Below are 20,908 nucleotides of genomic sequence, written 5' to 3'. Positions count from 1 at the left end.
TCTAAAAGCTACCCAGTGAATTTTTAGAGGAGGACAACACATTTAGTTTTATTTCAATCAAATCACGTTTTCTTTTCCAACTGTTGCAAAGCGTATCTACAATTTTCTATTACAGATTCACTTTTAAAAGGTTTTCTGTGACATTACAGCAAGCTTTTCTTTTTCAGAGGAATATTCTCAAATTCTTCCTCAAGTAAAAATAAAAACTCCATTCTAGTAAATGGCAATACATGAAATTACAGTAAACCAGACACTTGAAAGGATAGCCAAGAAGTCTTCCAACAGTTTATTAGAAAGAATGTAGACATTAAAAAAAAAATTTCCCCACTGCCATGAACATATATTGAGGTTTTCAGCCCAGGTACAAGCTGAATCAAAAAAAAAAAAAAAAAAGAAAAAGGAATGAAAAAAATCCAGTAGTGCTTTAACATTTTTCCCACTCATTTGTCATAATGACAGTGCAAATACAAATTTGGTCTATTAAATGTACAGACTCTAAAGCAACAATGTACATCCTTTCTTCATCCTCTGTGCTAAGAAATGTAGAAGTTTAAGTATCAAGCAATACCAAACCACAGGCTTCAAAACCATCAAGTTACAGCATTCGCTAGTTTTAGCCAAGATACATCTGGAACACTGACAAATGATCACTTATGCACAATAATGTGAAGCAAATTTTTTGAAAAATAAAACTTTAGTGGAATAATTCTGAAAGATATACCAGAGGAACAACATGTTACTAGGTTAAAGTATCAACCAATTGTTTCAGCCACTTTGAGTCCATGTTCTAAAATCTAAAATTTAGTTCCTTTCCCTAAGCTAAGTGCTTCCTATCATGTCAGTATCTAGGTTGTGAAGTAAAGGAGACTTTGGTGAAACGTTTTTATTTATCACAACTGCTTTATCAATTGCCTAGGACCTCAACAGCATCATGAAAAAACTGGTGGTGGCGGTTTAGTCACTCAGTTGTGTCTGACTCTTTCGACCTCATGGACTGCTGCCAGGATCTTCTGTCCATGGGATTCTCCAGGCAAGAATACTGGAGTGGGTTCCCACATCCTCCTCCAGGGGATCTTCCTGATCCAGGGATCGAACCCCGGTCTCCTGCATTGCAGGCAGATGCTTCACCAACTGAGTCACCACGGATGCCCCAAAATTGCCCAGTACAATGTTACATATCAACCCTTAGTGAAGCCTTTAAAAAAGCAAACAGGTTGAAAAATGGGTTCTAGGAGGCAAATATAGTATCTGCCTTTAGAGCTATCAACACAGGAATTCTCTCAATTACAGAATCTTGCAGAGAAGTTATTTTTCTTTCTCAAAATCCAGTGATGACAACATTCCTTACTCCAGATCTGGCATTTTTTTTCATCACTGTCTTGTGAATCATCACCTGCTCCATCTACTTCTGGTAAATCTACATTCTCATCACCACCCATGTTGTTCATCATCTCAGAGAAACGATTAAAATTAGACATGTCTGCAACTGAATCACCTTCCCAGTCTTTTCAATTACTAAAGTTCACACTAAACCAATTAAGCTTTGCCCTCTCTTTTGTTAACCTTGGCCATGACTGGCCAGATTCTCCTTTTCATAAACAATATAAAATTGATCTGTCTGTTCTTTTATGCTTGGAATTATTTGGATCAATACAGTGAAGAAGATCAATTTCATTTAAATGTTTAAAATGATCAATTCCTCCAAGACAACTGAATGTAAGTTTGGAGTTCTCAAAATTTACATTAACATCTTGACTATCTTCAACACCAAATTCAGTGAAGACATAGTTCCTTTGATCGTACCACTTTGGAGAAGCAGGCTGTATCGTGAACAGGGCAGGGGCACTGACGAATGGGTGGGTGAGCCTCTCCAGCGGCCTGGAAGTGGAGGTTTTTTCCTCAGTGAATTTTAACACAGCCAGAGTTGAGATGCACTGCCCCAGCCCCTCCTCCAGCCCCATGCCACTTCCCAAGGCCCAGCCCTGATCAACTCCCAATCAGGTTATTGCAGTTACCTCCTAACTCTTTTCTTGTTTCTGTTTTGTACATAATTTTCTTTATTTATCTAGGCTGTGTGGGTCTTCATCGCTGTGCAGGCTTTTCTCTAGTTGTAGTGCGTGGGCCTCTCATTTCAGTGGCTTCTCTTGTTGAGGATCACAGGCCCTAGGGTGTGTGGACTCAGTAGTTGTGGCACATGGGGTCAATAGTTGAGGTTCCTGGGCTCTGTAGCATGGGCTCAGTTGTTCCATGGCATGTGAGAGATTCTTCCTGGACCAGGGATCGAACCCTTATCTCCTGCATTGGCAGACAGATTGTTTACCACCGAGCTACTAGGGAAGCCCCTCTCTTCCTGTTTCTAGTCTCTCTCTTCTGCAACCTCTGCTTCTGCATACTGCTTCCCAAATTTCTTTGGGAAATAACTGCTAAAACATGGGTCAGATCACGTCACTCCCATACTGCCTAAACAAGAGAGTCAAATTTGGCCTGAGCAAGATCCTCCTCCAACCAACATTTCTGCATCCTTTCCTCCTCTGGGTCTTCCACTGCTCAAAGACTACCACTATCCTCTTCTTTCTTCGACGTCTATTTCAATTACTACATCCTTCTTCTATCAGTCAACAATTGTCTATTCACTGGCTACTATGTACCACCCCTCTACTCAGTATGTTTTTTGAATTGCTACTGTATCTAGGTATTAGGGATATGGCAGTGAATAAGCTTATTTAACTTATATACAAAGTGCATCATGAGAAATGCTGGGCTGGAAGAAGCACAAGCTGGAATCAAGATTGCTGGGAGAAATATCAATCACCTCAGATACGCAGATGACACCACCCTTATGGCAGAAAATGAAGAGGAAGTAAAAAGCCTCTTGATGAAAGTGAAAGAGGAGAGTGAAAAAGTTGGCTTAAAGCTCAACATTCAGAAAACTAAGATCATGGCATCTGGTCCCATCACTTCATGGGAAGTAGATGGGGAAACAATGGAAACAGTGGCTGACTTTATTTTTCTGGACTCCAAAATCACTGCAGATGGTGACTGCAGCCATGAAATTAAAAGACACTTACTCCTTGGAAGGAAAGTTATGACCAACCTAGATAGCATATTAAAAAGCAGAGATATTACTTTGCCAACAAAGGTCCGTCTAGTCAAGGCTATGGTTTTTCCAGTAGTCATGTATGGATGTGAGAGTTGGACTGTGAAGAAAGCTGAGAGCCGAAGAATTGATGCTTTTCAATTGTGGTGTTGGAGAAGACTCTTGAGAGTCCCTTGGACTGCAAGGAGATCCAACCAGTCCATCCTAAAGGAGACCAGTCCTGGGTGTTCATTGGAAAGACTGATGCTGAAACTCCAATACTTTGGCCACCTCATGTGAAGAGTTGACTCATTGGAAAAGACCCTGATGCTGGGAGGGATTGGGGGCAGGAGGAGAAGGGGACGACAGAGGATGAGATGGCTGGATGGCATCACTGACTCGATGCACATGAGTTTGGGTGAACTCTGGGAGTTGGTGATGGACAGGGAAGCCTGGTGTGCTCACAAAGAGTCGGACACGACTGAATGACTGAACTGAACTGAAGACAGACAATATTACCTGCTTGGTGGAGCTTAGTGGGAGAGGCAGACAACAAAACAAGTGCACAAATAAGAAAATGTTAGGTAAGTGTGATGCAGAGAATTGGAACATATAGCGACTAGGTGGCTATTTTTGACTGGGTGGCTATTTCCACCTGAAATAGCCTCTCCAAGGAGGTGACATCTATACTGAGATCTAAATGACAGGAAGGGAGGGACCAGCTATTCAGAGTTTAAGGGGCAAAGCATTCTAAAGATAGGACCAGCCACTGTGAAGGCTTTCAGGCAAAATGAAGTCCGATTGAAGGGCCAGAAGAAGGCAGAGCAGCTGAAGCACAGGGGTAAAGGGTGAGCCGTGGGAGATGAAGTTGGAGTCAGCTCATATATGCTTTCTAAGTCAGGGTAAAGAGTCGGAATTTGATTCTTTGGGCAATGATGGGAAGCCACTGGAGGGCTTTAAGTGAGAGAGTGACATGATGTGCTTTATGTTGGAACAAGATCACTCTGGTTGCTGTGGGAACAACACATTGGGGGTGACAGTAGGAGCAGGGAGCAGGTAGGTGCTTTGGTGGCAGTCTGGTTTGCCTTGAAGTACTTGCTCCATTTAAGACAAATAACAAATCAAAAGCTCCTCTTGTTTTTAAGCAAAATATTAAAATTCTTATCATCATCTAACAGGACCTGAATGGGCTGACCTCTCTCTAGCCTCCTGTACACCATCTTTACCCCTGCTATTGAGCCTTGCTGACCTGTCAGTTCTTCAAATGTAGTAGGCCACAGGACCTTTGGACTTGCTGTGGTTATATGTTATTTGCATGTGTGACAAAATATACATAAAATTTACTATGTTAACCATTTAAAAGTATACAACTCAGTGGCATTATGGATATTCACAATGTTGTCATCATCACTCTCTAGCTCCAGAACTTTTTCATCATCTCAGGAGGAAACACTGGACTATTAAGCAATCACTTCCCATTCCCTCCTGCCCCAGCCCCTGGGAGACCATTAATCTGCTTTCTGTCTCTATGGATTTGCCTATTCTGGACAGTTCACAAAAATGAGTACAATATGTGGTATTGGTGTGGCTTCTTTCACTCAGTATAAAGTTTCCAAGATTCATTCATATGGTAGCATGTGTCAGTACTTCATTCCTTTTTATGACTGAATAATTTTCCACTGTATGGATTTATCACATTTTGTTTATCCATTCCTTAGTTGATGGACATTTGTTTAGGTTGTCTCCACCCTACAATTAATGTGACTAGTGCTGCTGTGAACACTCATGTACACGTTTTTGTTCGAATCCCTGCTTTCAATTCTTGGGGGTGTATACCTAACAGCGAACTGCTGTGTGATATGGTAGCTGTGGTCATATTTTGAGGAACGAGATCAGTGAATCTTTTGACATGGATTAATTTCCTTTGGCTGTGGTAACAAAGTACAATTAAAATAATTGCAGAAAACTTATTTTCTCCCAGTTCTGAAGGCCAGAAGTCTGAAATCAAAGTGTTAGGAGGGCCAGGCTTCCTCTGAGACCAGGTAGAATCCTTGTTTGCTTCTTCCTAGCTTCTAGTGGTAACAATCAATCCTTGGCACTTTTGGCTTGCAGCTACATCATTTCAATCAGTCTCATGGCCTTTACCCTGTGTGTGTCTGTGTCTTCACGTGGCCCTCTTCCTGGGTCTTTTCTTCTTTTAAGGACACCAGTCATATTGGACTAAGGGCCACCCTGCTCCAGTATGACCTCCTCTTAAATAATTACATCTGCAACAACACTATTTCCAAATAAAGTCACATTCTGAGGTAAAGGGGTGAGGACTTCACCATATCGTTTTGAGGGACACAATTCAATCCATGACAAACTTACAGACATTACTGTGCTTCTGAATCCCCTGGGGATCCTGTTAACACGAGCTTGGTGTGAGGCCTGAGGTTATGTGCTTTCAATCAGCTCTCCCAGATGATAGCCATGCTGCTGGTTCACCAATATGGTGGCCAACTAGTCTGGGTTTTACCAATAAAAATCCAGAGTTAAAGGAAACCCTTCAGTCCCGGGAAAACTGGAATGTTTGTCACCCTATTATATCACAGACCACATTTTGAGTAGCAAGGCTCTAGCTATGAACTAGGGTGATTTACCCATTAATTAATTACTGAATACTCTTATTTATCTTTACATTTAAATAAATTATTTTTTGCTAAAATAGCCCAAGATTTCAAGAATCCTGACCCCCAAAAAGCTTCAGACAAACTGTGAAATGGTGACTTAGTTGAGTTCATGGGTGCCATATGTGAATATTGTATTTATATTAACTCATGAAATTATCTATGATGCTCAGCGTTGTCCCAGTTGAATTGAAAACTGAGGTTTTCGACCCCTCTGCAGAGTAATTATGCACGGGAAAGATCTTTTTGGATAAGAATACTCACTGGGTTTGACGTCTTCAGTATCCTTTTTTGTGCCACCCAGGGACCGTGAAAGTGGAGGTGAAAGCGCCTTTCTGAGCGTGGGTTTGAGCATGTTGTGGTTTGAGCTCTTGATTCCCATTAAGACCACCTGGAAAACTTTGAAAACTGCCATGCCCTCACTCCAAATCAAATGATTCAGGCTACCTGGGATTGGGCACAGGCAGTCAAGGCTTTGTTGTTAGTGTTTAAGTTCTCCAGGTGATGCAAATAAGCAACCAGAGTAGAAAATCACTCTGCAAGATCTTCGTTTATAAGAGAAATATTGCCAATCTGTCCCTAATCTTTTTTTCCACCTGCACCCACACTCCTCTCCACTCCCCTCTAGGCCAATTAGCTCTCTGTCATGGTGGTCATTACCTTAAGCAAGTTCTCCTCTTCCTCATATTTGGGTCCTATTTACACGATGACCTCACTGACCTGGGACCATGTAGAACCCACTGGCGGTAATAATTACTCCTGCAACTGACCTTGGCAGGCTTTCTTCGAGCTTTATTGACTTTGTTTTTCATTCTTTCACAAAAGGCATCCTTAGCATCATCCACAATTAAGTTAGCCTATGAGAATGTTGCTGTTTTGACTGCAGAGTCTCTTAGGAATCCAGCAAAATCTCCCACAGAATCTGTACTGTGTGTTCCTCTGCAAACCAGCCACAGGAAATCTGGGTGGAGTGTACATTGCTTTTTTATTGGGATATAATTCATGTGCTATAAAATTCACCCTTTTAAAGTGTCCAGTTCAGTGGTTTTTAGTATATTCACAAAATTATGCAGCCATCACCACAATCTAATTCCAGAGCATTTTTGTCACTCCCCAAAGAAACCCCCTACTCATCAACAGTCACTCCTCATTCCTGTTGTCCCCCTGCAAACTAATCTATTTCTGTCTTTATGGATCTGTCTATTCTGGACATTGCCTATAAATGGAACATTCAGTATGTGGTCTTTTGTGTCTGGCTTCTTAGCATATTTTCAAGGCTCAAACATATTACAGCAAATATCAGTGCTTCATTGTTTTGTGTGTGTGTGTGTGTGTGTGACCAAATAATTTTCTATTGTATGGATGTGCTACGTTTATCTCTTCACAAGTGATGGACATTGGGGTGCTGTGAACATTCATGGGCAGGCTTTTGTGTGGACATGTTTTCATTTCTCTTGGGAGTGGAACCACTGGGTCATATGGTTAACTCTGTGTTTAACGTTTTGAGGAACTTCTGAATTGTTTTCCAACCTTATTTTTTGACCTTAAAACAGTTCTTTCCTGAGTGTGAGCTGGTCTGTACTTGTTAGGGTGGGGAATATAAGTCTCAGGGACTTTAAACACTTTTTTTTTCTGTTATACATTTTGTGTGAAGAATGAATGGTACTTTCACATAGAACCTTGTCATTCGGCTTCCAAAATGTCAAGAAAGCATGGAGCGCCCACGGTGGCAAGGACTGGGGGTGTCTGTCTGAGCTCCCGTGTTCCTAACCATCCCTCCAGCTATATCTCCGGCCACCTGTCACAGTCTGTTACTGGCACAGACAAGGCCAGCTTGTTCCAAGGACACGACTACTGGGCCACTTCCATCTCAGATGGCCTGGTGGGCCGTCCAAATGTAGAAATCCGATTGCTTTCCGGGGATGGCAATAAACCAGGTGCAGACAATCCTGCAAATGGAAAGCCCTACTGCGTACAAAGCAAAAACTCTTCTACTCACTCCCGGAGGCCCTGCCCCACTCCTCGGCTGGCTGGCCGGCTGAGCCTGTGCGGACTCGCGCGGGCGAACGGCCTCCTCCGCATGCGCAGTTTCCGCCGGTCGATTCCGTAAGTGGGCGCTCTGCCGGGTGCGCGCTCAAGCACGCGCGCAGTCTCGCGTGCACGCGCGCACGGGGCCTCTAGCCGCACGCGCCCCTGCCCCGCCCCGCCCCGCCCCCTCCCCCCTCCCGCGCGCCCGCCCGCCTCCAGCCGCCGCCGCCGCCGCCGGAGCTCTGTAGTATGGCATCGAGGAGAATGGAGACCAAACCTGTGATAACCTGTCTCAAAACCCTCCTCATCATCTACTCCTTCGTCTTCTGGGTGAGTGGCCACGCCGGACCGGCGGCTGCGCTGCCGTCCATCGGTCAGTGTAGTGATGCTCCGGGAAGGGATGGGGGAGGAAAAAAACCAAAGCAAAAATCAAATCTCGGTCCCCTCCTTACGGAGATAGGCGCAGGGCTGGGGCTGCAGGATGGCAGGGTGCAGCTTTGGGGCTGCTCGGACCCTGCACCCCGCCCGGTGTAGGTTGCAAGGGGCTGTGTGGTGGCGATGATTGCAGGTTGTCGACCTTTCCAAAATATTTTAATGCATTGACTTATTCTTTCAAGCTCGCGGGTTAGGGTCAGCCTCTGGGGAAAGTTGCGGTTTTATTCTGCTGTTTTCCTCTCTGGATCCCCCTCCCCATCCTCCCTTACCAGCCCGTTCGCGGCGCCTCTTGGAGCTAACCTGTGGCCGGCTGGGAGCAGGCGCGAGAGCGCAGGGTTTGATCCCAGATTCCCGGTTATTCCCGACCCCGCGGGGCTTCGAGAGGCAGGCGCCGGGAGCAGTGAGCTGCTTGGCTGGGCAAGGGAGATCAAAGGCCCCCCAAACGCACTGACGGGGTGGGCGCCGCCGCCGCGCCGAAACGCACGAAGGGAAGAGGGTCTTACATAAACCAGGGGCATCTTGGCGCTTTCTCGGAGACCCAGGTCTTAGGACCTTTTGCCCACTCGCCTGCACCCTTACACTCATCTTTCTGTCGTTGCGTGAACCCATTCTGCAGAGCCCCAGGGAAGGACCCCCACCACTTGATGACAGCAATAGCGCCCCAACTCTGCTCCTCGTCTTAACTGGTGCTGCTATCGGTCCTTGAACCTCAATGCAGAAGGGTGACGTCAGCCCCTCAGCAGAAGCCTCTGCGAGCTGGAGGAGGAGGGGGGGGGGCGGACTCCAGGCTTGTGCCTTACCTCATCCTGTTTGGCAATTCGTGGAATCAGTGCAGGGCTGACACTGCAGTGATTCATTTGAAGTAGGTGGTACCTAAAGACCATTCCCCGTTATTTCTCTTTCACTGTAGACTCCCTTCTCCCCAAGTTTTCCTTTCCCAAACCAAGCCACAGCCACCCTACAGGAGAATGAATGTCACTACCCACCCCCCCAATGATCTGGGTCACTTCAGTTTTCAAGGCAGTCATTTTGAAACCCGAGGCTCTGCAGAAAAAGCCAATCCCCGTTTTTGGTGGTTTTTCTCTTTGCCTTTCCCCCCGCCCCACAATTAGCCCTAATTTTGGATTGAAAGTGGGGCACAGTGCTTTATGAGGTGCTCAGACTTGGCCTGATGGTGAAACAGGCTGTTTGTAATGACCAAGGCAGGAACTGAGATTTATTAAAGATAAAAAAAAAAATCCTAATGCGCTCCCCGCCCCCCGCGGACATTCCTTGTCATTGGCGATTCTTCAGGTCAGGAATCTGTGGACTCTGGGGATCAGGTATACCAAGAACTCTGCAATGAGATAAGATAGATTAACTGGTATATCACACAGGCAACCACAGAAATGGAATTTATTTGGGCTGAAATTTCAGTAGTGGAATTGTGAGCTCTGCCCAGATCCTATATTATGTTCTTCTTGGTAAAAGCAAGAATGCATGCTGGTTGCTGAAACTTCCCAGTAAGCTTTCCTGGGAACTGGTTTAGCTTTTTTGTTTGTTTGTTTCATTATATCTCTTTGTGTTTGGCCCTTCCTATTTACTTGACTTCCTATTTGTTCCTGAAGTAAATCATATGGGTAATTATTTTTAGCTTCCTGAAAAATCTTCCAGCATCTCTGCTTGCTGGTAAAGAAGGGAGCCTTCTAGAGGAAGGCTTTTCTTGGGAGCTTTTAAACTCTTCTTGTTTACTCCCTCCCCTCCCCAACCTCCTGAATCCAATTACTTAATGCACCCTAATACATCTTAAGTACATTTCATGTCCTCTGAAGTTCCTTGATGCCTGCATTTTCATGTTTTTCCTTAAACTTTGAAGATTTCTGTAGTCTCTTAAATGTTTACCTGACAAATTTAATAGTTTAAATAGCATTTAATAATCACTCCATACTTCACAACCAACGAATGAGATCTCTCTAGATGCAAGGGTGTTTTTAAATTAGACATTTTTGTGAATAAACCATGGTACAAATGCTGTGTTTTCCATTATACCTTAAATGGCAAGGAAAAAAAACAGCTTTATTGAGATTTAATTCACATACTTCACCCCTTTTAAAGTGTACAAATTAGTGGTTTTTAGTATATTCACAGATATGTGTAACCATCACCTCAGTCAATTTTAGAACATTTTCATAACCTGAAAAAGAAACCCCATACCTTTTAGCTATCATTCTCTTTTCTGCTCTCAATAACCCTCACCACCCCACTGCTGCTGCTGCTAAGTCACTTCAGTCGTGTCCGACTCTCTGCGACCCCATCCCTGGGATTCTCCAGGCAAGAATACTGGAGTGGGTTGCCATTTCCTTCTCCAGTGCATCAAAGTGAACAGTGAAAGTGAAGTCACTCATTCGTGTCCAACTCCTAGCAACCCCATGGACTGCAGCCTACCAGGCTCCTCGATCCATGGGATTTTCCAGGCACGAGTACTGGAGTGGGGTGCCATTGCCTTCTCCGCTCACCACCCTAAGCAGTCACTAATCTACTTTTTGTATAGATTTCCCTTTTCTGGACATTTCATCTAAATGAAATCATAGAGTATGTGGTCTTTTGTGAATGGCTTCTTTTGCTTAGCATAATGTTCTCATTCATGTGCATTCCTTTTAATGGCCAAATAATACTCCACTGCAATCTTATACACTGTATCCCATTTTGTTCATTCATCTGTCCACTGATAGACATTTGGATTATTTCTATCTTGTGGCTATTATGAGTGTCAGTGCTATAAACATTTATGTGCAAGTTTTTGTGTGAACATATGTCTTCATTTCTCTTGGGTGTATACCTAGGAGTGGATTTGCTGGGTCATATGGTAACTCTGATTAATCATTTGAAGACCTGCCAGACTGTTTTGGAGAAGGCAATGGCACCCCCCTCCAGTACGCTTGCCTGGAAAATCCCATGGACTGAGGAGCCTGGTGGGCTACAGTCCATGGGGTCGCTACGAGTCAGACACGACTGAGCGACTTCACAGTAGCAGCAGCAGCAGCAGCCAGACTGTTTACCAAAGTGACTGCACCATTTTATATTACTGTGATTTAAAGTATTGCTCCACTTTCTTGCCAACATTTGTTATTATCTGACTTTTAAAATTCTAGCCATGCTAGTAGATATCTCATTGTGGTTTTGATTTGAATTTCCTTGATGAGCAGTGATACTCAGCATCTTTTTATGTGCTTATTGGTCATTTGTATATCTTCCTTTAAGAAATGTCGGTTCATGTCTTTTGCCCAACTTTTATTTCAGTTATTTTTTAAACATTGTTGTAGGTGTTGTATGTGTCCTTTATATATTCTTGATTTAAGTCTCTTATCAGATACATCATTTGCAAATATTTTCTCCTGTTGTTCATTTGCCCAGCCATGTCTGATTCTTTGTGACCCCATGGACTGCAGCACGCCAGGTCTCCCTGATTCTATGGGTTGTTTATTTACTTTCTTTGTGGTGTCCCTTGACGTACAAAGGGTTTTTTTTATTTTGATAAAGTCCAATCTACCTATTTTTTGTTGCTTGTGCTTTTAGTATCATATTTAAGAATTTTTCACCAAATGAGAGCTTATGAAGAAAATACTGTCTATAAGAGTGATTTGTCTATTCAGTAAATGTAGTTGATAAATGTATCTTTCTCTGGCATGTAGTAGGTACTCAAATATTTGTCAAAACTTCTGGGATTATGTTAGGTAATTTACAAGAAGGATGCTCTTGGTGTTCTTTTAAGTGGAAGATGGACAAAAGATTAGGCAGAATTGTTTCCTTCCTTTTTTCTTTGAATCATTTTAATGCGACTACTTCTCTTCCCATACGTCGGATTTAGGACTAGAAGACATTTGAGCTTAAAATGGTGGTAGACCAGTAGCATCAAGAGATTGATTTACCTACAGTTATGAGAGATCTTATATATGCGTTAATATACTGTATTGGTGTTTTTCTTTCTGGCTTACTTTAGAAAGTTGGTAACGATGACTCTATATGCGAGACAGCAAAAGAGACACAGATGTAAAGAATAGACTTTTGGACTCTGTGGGAGAAGACAAGTGTGGGATTATTGAGAGAATAGCATTGAAACATGTATATTATCATATGTGAAATAGATCGCCAGTCCAGGTTCGATGCATGAGACAGGGTGCTCAGGGCCGGTGTGCTGGGATGACCCAGAGGGATGGGGTGGGGAGGGAGGTGAGAGGGGGGTTCAGGATGGGGAACACATGTACACCCATGGCTGTTTCATGTCAATGTATGGCAAAAACCACCACAATATTGTAAATCAGCCTCCAATTAAAATAAATAAAAAAAAAAGAAAGTAAGAGAGATCTTGTTTTATCTGGCCTCTTCTATTTATAATTACTCTCCCTCTCTGAGATGTTCGTCTAAAGCAGTGGTTCTCAGCAGCAAACAATTTTGCGTCTCCCCTCCCCCAGTATTTGGCCATGTCTGCAGACATAATTTGGTCACAGCTGGGAGTGGGGTGCTACTGGCATCTCATTGGTAGAGGCCACAGGTGCTGCTAAGCATACTACAAGGCTCAGGACAACCCTTCACAAGAAAGAATTATCTGGCTCAGAATGTCAACAGTGCCCACAACCTCTGCACTAGTGGACTTTACATAGTAATAAGTTAATATGTAGAAAAAGAGAATCTTATGCAAAACTCCTATATTTACTATTGTTTGGAACCAGCATACCCAAGCACTCACAGCACAATTGCAAGTAAGAAGAGAAATATTCTCCTTTTTATTTGGAGATAAAGGTAGGTGGTTCTTTATGTAATTGTATTGAAATAGATGGGATGATCCTCCAGTTAAATAGTATCACCAGAACGTTAGGTAAGTGGCTCCATTATGGTCCTTGATTCCTATGTTTCATTTTCAGAGGAGGAAAAAACACGCCTAGTAGTTATCCTGAGCTTTAAGACTAGCAAACAGTGCCTGACACATAGAAGGTTTACTCTGGAAGTATTTAACAAATGAATAAATAAATGAAATTTTATTAACTACTCTTGGGCTCATGTATTTATTTCAACTTACCTCACTTGGGAGGGTTTTTAAAAGTGATCTTTTCTGTCTACCTGTGGTGGTTTAAACGTGTTCCTGACTGATGTGTGGAAAGGTGGAGTAGAGAACTTTGAGACTTGATCTTCTAATGATACTTCAGTTATTATATTTTTATGATCAGCTAGTTTGCCAGCCACTTTAATTATCTAAAATTTTAATTGGAATTTAATTTGTTAAGCTTGAATAAGAAAAGATACCTATCTTACTCTAAAACAACAACAAAAACTCCATGACAAATAGTTTTTTCAACAACAAACAGGAAAACTATAAATGTTATGCTTACAAGGTAAATTCTGTTTTGATTTAGAAAATTTTTTAATGTTTTTTAAACACTCATCTGAGTTATAAGCCAAGATTGAAATCCACTATGGTTACATCCACTAAATAATATGGTAAAGAGAAATATCCTTGCTTCATTCCAGTGTATATTGGATTTGGTTTCTTCTTTGATGATCCAAAGAGGGTATTAGCTTGATCAATGATGATAGCAAATTTTCTTATGGTGAAATATCAGTGTTGTTTTTTTTTTTTAAATTTTGGAAGCATCTCTAATCTTTTTAGGGAGAAGATTAAAAGAAATAATGGTCAGAATATTTCTTTTGTCATCCAGAAAGTTTAGGTACTTGGATTAAGTAGAGGGGAAAAGTCTTAAAGAACAGCCCCTAACGTTTTACAAAGTGTTTGAATTTGGGTGCACACTTAAGGCTACACTTACCCTGCGTATCTTTGGAATTCAACAAACATTCTTTGAATGTCTTGTATGCCAGGTATTTCAAATGAATGTTTACCAACTTTTACTAGCACTGCTTTTACCATGTTACCTTCGTTTCTAAATAAAGCAGTTAATCTATTACTTTTCAGTATTAGGTGTTATATATTGTTTTCCTACTATGGAAGATCACGATCTAGTTCTCTTACCCCTTTCTCCCTCCTTCACATCTTTCCTAAATTGGGTAGACCCCAATATATCTTTTATCAGGATCATATCAACTTGGTTAGAGCAGTAGTCAGTGATCATATTAATTAGGTAAGCTGATTCACAGCTGAACCTTGTAGTGTCTATTATGATTGCTTGCACAGCTTTTCCCCTTCAGTTAAAAGTTGCCTTGTTTTATCCTTCACTTGTTAATTTTCTTCATTCATCACTAAATTATCCGCGTATTCTCCCCCAAGAGCTGCATATCTTCACTTAGTGTATTGAAACACGTCGTGTATCCTGTCAGTTTCTTATTCTTAAAAAACAATCATTAATATTGTTAGAGATGTTTCTCCCAGAGTAGGCTAGTGTTCGCTGGGCCTTTGAAACAGCTGACATCATTATAATCTCCCTTTACCATTATCCTGGGGAATTTTGTCTCCTTTTATGTTGAGTCTTCAGTTTCCTAGATGTCCTGTCTTCTTCCTCTTTTTTGTTCATCCATTTTGGTGGAGCAAACCTTCTAGTAGCTGTCTGGAAAGGAGTTCATGAGAGGTTAATTTGTTGAGGCTTTGCAGGTATGAACATCTTATTATGCTCTTGCATATAATTTGATAGTTTGGCTGAGTATAGAATTCTAGTTCATACATCATTTACCCTCAGAATTTTTCTGTCACTTCCTCGTCTCCCCTAGGTCTCTTGCTCTTGTTGCTGTTGAGAAATCCAAATGAGTTTTATTATTATTATTAAATTCTGCTTTTCTTTGAAAGCATCTGGAATCTTTCTAGTTCCTAGTGCTCTGAAATTTCACAATATTACCTCTTGCCATATATTTATTTCTATCTTTCCTCTGTACCCTTTCAATGTGCAAACTCAGGTCCTTCCATTTGGGGAAACTTTCTTGAATTGTTTTGTTTTGCTTTATTTTAAATTTCCTTTCATTTTCTCTGTTGTATCTGTTTCAGTGTTGGACCTCTTAGATCCTCTAATTTTCCTCCCTTCTGTTTTCTAATTCTTCGTCTTTTTGTTCTGCCTTCTGGAAGATCTCTCCCAGTTTACCTTGCCTGCTATTGCATTTTCATGTGTTTTATATGTTGATTTCTAGGAGCTCCCTGTTGAGGTCTGAGCATTTCTTTTTCTAGCATCCCACCATAAATGTAATATTTTAAGATCTTCTGACAATATTAATGATTTTTTTTTGTAGCAATAATATATAAAGAACTCTTTTTTTTAATTTTATTTTATTTTTAAACTTTACATAACTGATGTTTTTTTTTTTTTTAAAGTCTGCTTCTTTCTGCAGTTTCCTCCCAGCTTCTGTGTTATCTGGAATACTACAGACTGACCTCAAATTTCTGGTAACCATTTGCTGTCTGTTCTGTATATGTTTAAGAGTGGAGCTCTAGAAACGCTGACTGGAACCTCTTAGCATGAAGTGAGAGTTTGTAAGTTGGGTAATTTAGCTGGGCCGTTGAGTTTTGGAACTGAGTCTTTTCCTTTGGTCTAATCAGATTTGCTATAGAAGAATCTTCCAGTCTTCTCTCTGGATGAACAAGGTTAGGGATATAGATGTCTCCACGTGCAGTATAAATAGACCTTTGTTTAAGCTCCTATTTCAAGTGTAGAATCCAGTGTCCACTGTGCTTTTCTTCTCTAGGTCATTCTCCCTAGATAGTAAATCTCTGAACCCATGATAGAATGGGGGAGAAGACGGAGACTGGAAGTTGGAGGGCATCTAATTGCTTTTCAAAAAGCTTTTCCCAGATTGTCCATATTTTAGCTCCATTTTGTGCCTGGTCCCAAGAGTGCATGGAATTGCCTTCTGGGGGTGCTTGTGTGCAAATATTTTATTCTTGGATTTGCTCACAGCTGCCATAAGATTTGGCTTTTTCTCAGCTTCCAAAATGTCATTGTGGTTGTCTCCTCTTCCATTCTCTTTGTTATTGTGGGTTTAAAAAAAAAATCCAGTCATTTCAGTGGACTTTTGGGAGCTAGCCAAGGTAAATGGATGTGTTCAATCCATCATCTTTAACTGGAAGTCCTTTATATCTGTATCTCTACCTTGCATGTAACTAATTAAATACGGAGTTGATTGTGAGTGATTGAATAGAGCATCTGAGATGGCAACAGTTGGGATCTTCTAATAGATATTGGTACCTACTTTTAAACTTTTAAAGAGCTTTTGGATGTTACGGAGGTTGTTCTAGGTTGGAACAGGCTTACTAAACCACATTCTCTTCAAGGTTATCTGGTCATCAGGGAATGGAGTTGGATAAATGGGAGCGAAGTTCTGAAGGTTGCTGCTGTTTTTTTCTGCTCATTGAATTTCTTCCCATCAAGTGGAGGCCCATGTGTCTTCTGATCTAATTCAGACCTTGCTGGATTAATTTAATGTGGAAGCAGCAGAGTTTCAAAGTATGGTGGGGAACTTGATGTTGCATGGGTCAGGGCTCTTCTATTTTTCTGTTACCACAATGATAACCCTCTGTGTTTATTATACAACTTGTGCATTATAATCTGAAGAGTTTTTTTTTTTCTTATTTAATTCACTTTACTTCCTGTATGTAACATACAGTTAGGCCACTTGCACTACCTTTTATAGCATTGTGGAACGTTAAGTTTTTTCTACTTCATGCTGCTGCTAAGTCTCTTCAGTCGTGTCCAACTCTGTGGGACCCCAGAGACGGCAGCCCACCAGGCTCCCCCGTCCCTGGGATTCTCCAGGCAAGAACACTGGAGTGGGTTGCCATTTCCTTCTCCAATGCATGAAAGTGAAAAGTGAAAGGGAAGTCGCTCAGTTGCTTAGAAACAAGCTGACTTTTTATCCAGATAGATTGAAATACTCTGCTCAATTTTAATTACAGCTAGAGTTCTTGATTTGACCCTACCGTGGGCTCCAGTCCTGATGATTCATTGACTGTTCAGCATTATGTACTGTTTTAAGGAAGCACTTAAGAAGGTGCTTTGAATGGAAAGTCATCTGTGACTGTGTTTCTGTTTAAACATGTTAAACCTTTGACATAGGTAACTAATGCACCGCTAAAGCAATTTGAAGTGCACTGTAAAAAATATATTATGTCTTTTTCTCCTTTGGACCCATTACAGCAGCTTCCAATTTGGCTTATCTCCACATGACAGGCAGATCGTTGGATTACTGCTCTTAAATTTCCTTTTTTGGCTGTTATCCTACTTGCCTTGACAGAATACTTTTCATTCCTGGCTGAACATTTTTATACCTTTTTATAGAGTATGGCAACCCACTCCAGTACTCTTGCCTGGAGAATCCCATGGAGGGAAGAGCCTGGTAGGCTACAGTCCATGGGGTCACAAAGAGTCAGACACGACTGAGTGACTTTCCTTTCCTTCCTATAGAGTCCCAGTATTCAGCAAGAAAATGACATAAAGGGGGGAAGATAGGAAAGAGCTTTTTTGTCTTGATTTCCCTTTGCTTATTTGATCACTTGAACTTATAAGCCTGTGAAAGAGTTTGGTGATAGAATTAAGGATCCCAGTTCTACTGTGGAAGATTTTCTTTGCTTTTTGTAAGATATGATAGGCTTTTTCATCATTTGTTGTAGGGGAAATTGCAGTTGCCTTGTACTAAAATAAAAGATGGGTTGGGTCAGGTGAGCAATCTACATTTATGGTTGTCAATCCTATTTGCCCATCAGGGTTGCCTAAGGAGCCCTAAAATACTATATGCTTAGACTTCATGGTAAGCGGTTCTGATTCATTTGGCCTGGAGGAGGGTGTCAGCTTTCATAGTTTTAAAATAATCTTCCAGGTGATTCAGCTGTGCAAATAGGATTGAGAGCCACTGATTCAGAGAGAACTGTGTAATAGCAGGCCTGGTTCATCTTGGATCTGGAGATAGCTAGGGAATATCTGGCTATTGAGTAGCTTGTTATTGTTTAGTTGCTAAGTCGTGTCCAACTCTTTTGCAACACCATGGACTGTAGCCTGCCAGGCTCCTTCTCCCCATGGGATTTCCCAGGCGAGAATACTGGAGTGAGTTGCCATTTCCTTCTCCAGGGGATCTTCCCAACTCAGGGATTGAACCCACATCTCCTGCTTAGCAAGCAGATTCTTTACCACTGAACCACCAGGGAAACCCTATTGAGTGTCTAGCATGGGACTGTTGATTTGGTCTGCTTTGCCCAAAAGTCTGAGGCTAGGTGTCCAGTATCTCTTAGTGAACCAAAATGGCCTTGTCACTCTTAGGAGACCTTGCTAATCATTCCTAACTAGAGTGCTCATCAGAATCACTAAGGGGCTTTGAAAACACAGTTGTTTGGTCCTATCTCATAAAGTTTCCATTTTAATTGATCTGCAGAGGGACCTGGGTATGTATTTTTTTAAACCATTCCTAAGGTGATTCTGATTTCTGGGATATGACTCTGGCCTGTGATAGTTTGTTATAAATAAATTATTAACATATGCTTTCCTGTGATCTGTAGTACCATGAGGCTAGTTTGAGGAGAAGGTTCCATAAGCAGCCAATCTAGTATTTTTCTCACCCACTGAATTGGTGTCTGCCACATGTCTGCAATTGAATGCTTGGAGTTTGGAGTAGTTTCCATTCCTTAGGGGGAATGTATTTGTTTATAGTTGCACTGAGAAGTTAGGAAGTCTTAGTTTTCCCTCTATCAAAAAATTAGATTGTTATTCAATATGTAAAACAAAACCCTGAATTTATTACTTAACAAAGTAAGAGAGCAGTACTAGTCAAGCAGAGTTTATGAGTGAAACAAATTGCTGTTCTTTTGGGGAAGCCTGGTGGTGGTTGATGGTTGCTTTGGTTACAGAAGGAGTGGTTGCCCTTGGCCTTAGAATCATGGCTATTTGGGTGAGACTGTTGTTGATTGCCTCTGGGACGCATAGTCGGCTGTGCTGCTGATTGGTTGACCTTGAATTGTGTGAGGCTGTCACTGTAATTAGCTTCTAGAAGTATATTCCCTGAAACAAGGTGAGTTGTCACTGATGATTAGACTAAGCTGAATTGCCACTGATCGAATTGGTTTAGAAGTGGGTGCTGGTAGTTACCATGCCTACTGAATTATCAATCTTCTTCCCCCCAGGAGTGTTGAGACTTTTATTCTTGCCTCAGATTACCAATGCTTATTTCTCAGTGAGATGAGTTTATCTCTTCACAGATGCAGTTGTTGTATCAGAAGAAACCTAATAGAGTCTAAAGATAAATTAATATGAGAATTTGGTAAAGTGGTTAGATGCAAGATAAAAATACAAAAATTAATTGCTTTTCATTATTTTACATAAGCCTTAGAAAAGGGAGGAAAAATTTCAGTCCCAGTAGCAACAGAAATCATAATGACTTCAGAATAGTTTAAAAAAAAGTAAGGCTCTTATATGAAGAAAACTTCAAAATCTTATTGAAGATTATAAGATCTGAACAGATTGAAGAACATTGTGTTCTTCAATGGGGAGATTTAGTACTATAAAATTATCAGTTTAAAATGTGTTTAATGTAATTCCAAATAGAGTCCCAATGGAATTTTTTGGGGGGAGGGAGTGGCACTTGATAAAAACAATGTTTATGTAGAAGAATAAATGCCTGAGAAGGCAAGAGACATATGGGACAGGGGGAAGGAAGTATATGCCTTACTGCTGTTATCAGAATATACTATTGTATATAAGATGGCCACCATCATCATCCTCATTTCTAGTATTCATGTTCTTGTGTAATCTCCTTCATTTGAGTTTGGGCAGGACCTGTGACTAGTTTCTAACTAGGAGAATATAACAAAGGTATTTCAATGTATGTGAATACATGTACATGATTTTATTAGATAAGACTGTAATGTCTTCCTGAGAGACTTTGTCCCTGACTGGCTTTGAAGAAACAAGTTTCTTTTGTTGTGATCTATCCTATGGAGAAGACCACGTGGCAGGAACTGAAGGCAGTCTTCTGCTGACAGTCAGAAAGAAACTGAGGCCCTCAGTTTGGCAGTGCACAAGGAACAAAATGATTCCATCAGTAAAGTGATCTTGGAAGCACATCCTTCCCCATTTTGGCTTCAAATGAGACTGCAACCACCCAACAACTTGATTGAAGCTTAGTGAGATCTTGAAACAGAAGACAGAGTAAAGTTGTGCCCAGACTCCTGACCCCACCGAAACTCTGAGGTAGTAACTGTGTGCTGTTTTAAGTCTCTACATTTATTATAATATTGTTACATAGCAATGCATAGTTAATAAAACTATGAAGTCCCTAGTTAATTCAGTATGATGTTGACTTATAAAGAGACAAATGGGTAAGTGGAATAATGGAGAATCCAGTAATAAATTCTAGTGTATATAATTTAATATATGAAAAGGGACATTCATTTTAGAGAAGGCTACATTTAAATTATTCTAATACTACTGTATATTTGGAAAAAATAAAATTGGAGCCCTTGAATTTTATGAAAAAGTCGAGTTGGCTTAAATGCTTAGATATGAACACAAAACAAAATTCTGTAAGAAAGTATAGAGATCATATATAAATACAGGAATCAGAGAAACTTCTTTTATCCAAGTTGGAGCCTCAGAAGCAATGAAGTTAAAAAATCGGACTTCCTGGTAGTCCCGTGACTAAGAATCTGCCTGCCAGTGCAGGCGACACAGGTTTGATCCTTAGTCTGGGAAGATCCCATATGCCATGGAGCAACTAAGCTTGTGTGCCACAACTACCTCGCCAGTGC

At 41.2% G+C, this 20,908-nt stretch overlaps 1 protein-coding gene, 1 long non-coding RNA gene and 1 pseudogene across 5 annotated transcripts in view; 1 reads left to right on the top strand and 2 right to left on the bottom strand.

Annotated features, from left to right (window-relative positions):
* Nucleotides 1-273: 273 nt before the first annotated feature.
* LOC129639771 (prostaglandin E synthase 3-like) lies at nt 274-6,243 on the bottom strand (annotated as a pseudogene).
* Nucleotides 6,244-6,354: 111 nt separating this feature from the next.
* LOC129639775 (uncharacterized) lies at nt 6,355-9,147 on the bottom strand. The gene is made up of 3 exons (XR_008708595.1): nt 9,009-9,147; nt 8,051-8,161; nt 6,355-7,694 (listed from the first exon to the last, which is right to left on the bottom strand). It is a non-coding gene; the product is annotated as an uncharacterized LOC129639775 (long non-coding RNA).
* The window catches only part of TSPAN7 (tetraspanin 7), a 129,631-nt gene continuing 116,691 nt past the window's right edge, over nt 7,969-20,908 (top strand). For 3 of the 4 annotated variants that reach the window (XM_055565003.1, XM_055565002.1, XM_055565005.1), the window contains exon 1: nt 15,458-15,565. In XM_055565003.1, coding sequence (XP_055420978.1) covers nt 15,473-15,565 — 93 coding nt within the window. In that variant the 5' untranslated portion in view covers nt 15,458-15,472. Of the gene's footprint in view, nt 8,104-15,457; nt 15,566-20,908 lie in introns of those variants that run through there. The other variant, XM_055565006.1, reaches the window with a different exon arrangement.

This window comes from Bubalus kerabau, chromosome X, assembly GCF_029407905.1.
Source record: "Bubalus kerabau isolate K-KA32 ecotype Philippines breed swamp buffalo chromosome X, PCC_UOA_SB_1v2, whole genome shotgun sequence".
Lineage (NCBI taxonomy): Eukaryota > Metazoa > Chordata > Mammalia > Artiodactyla > Bovidae > Bubalus > Bubalus kerabau.
The sequence above is the reverse complement of the archived record's forward strand: the minus strand, read 5'-3'. Positions and strand labels throughout refer to the sequence as shown.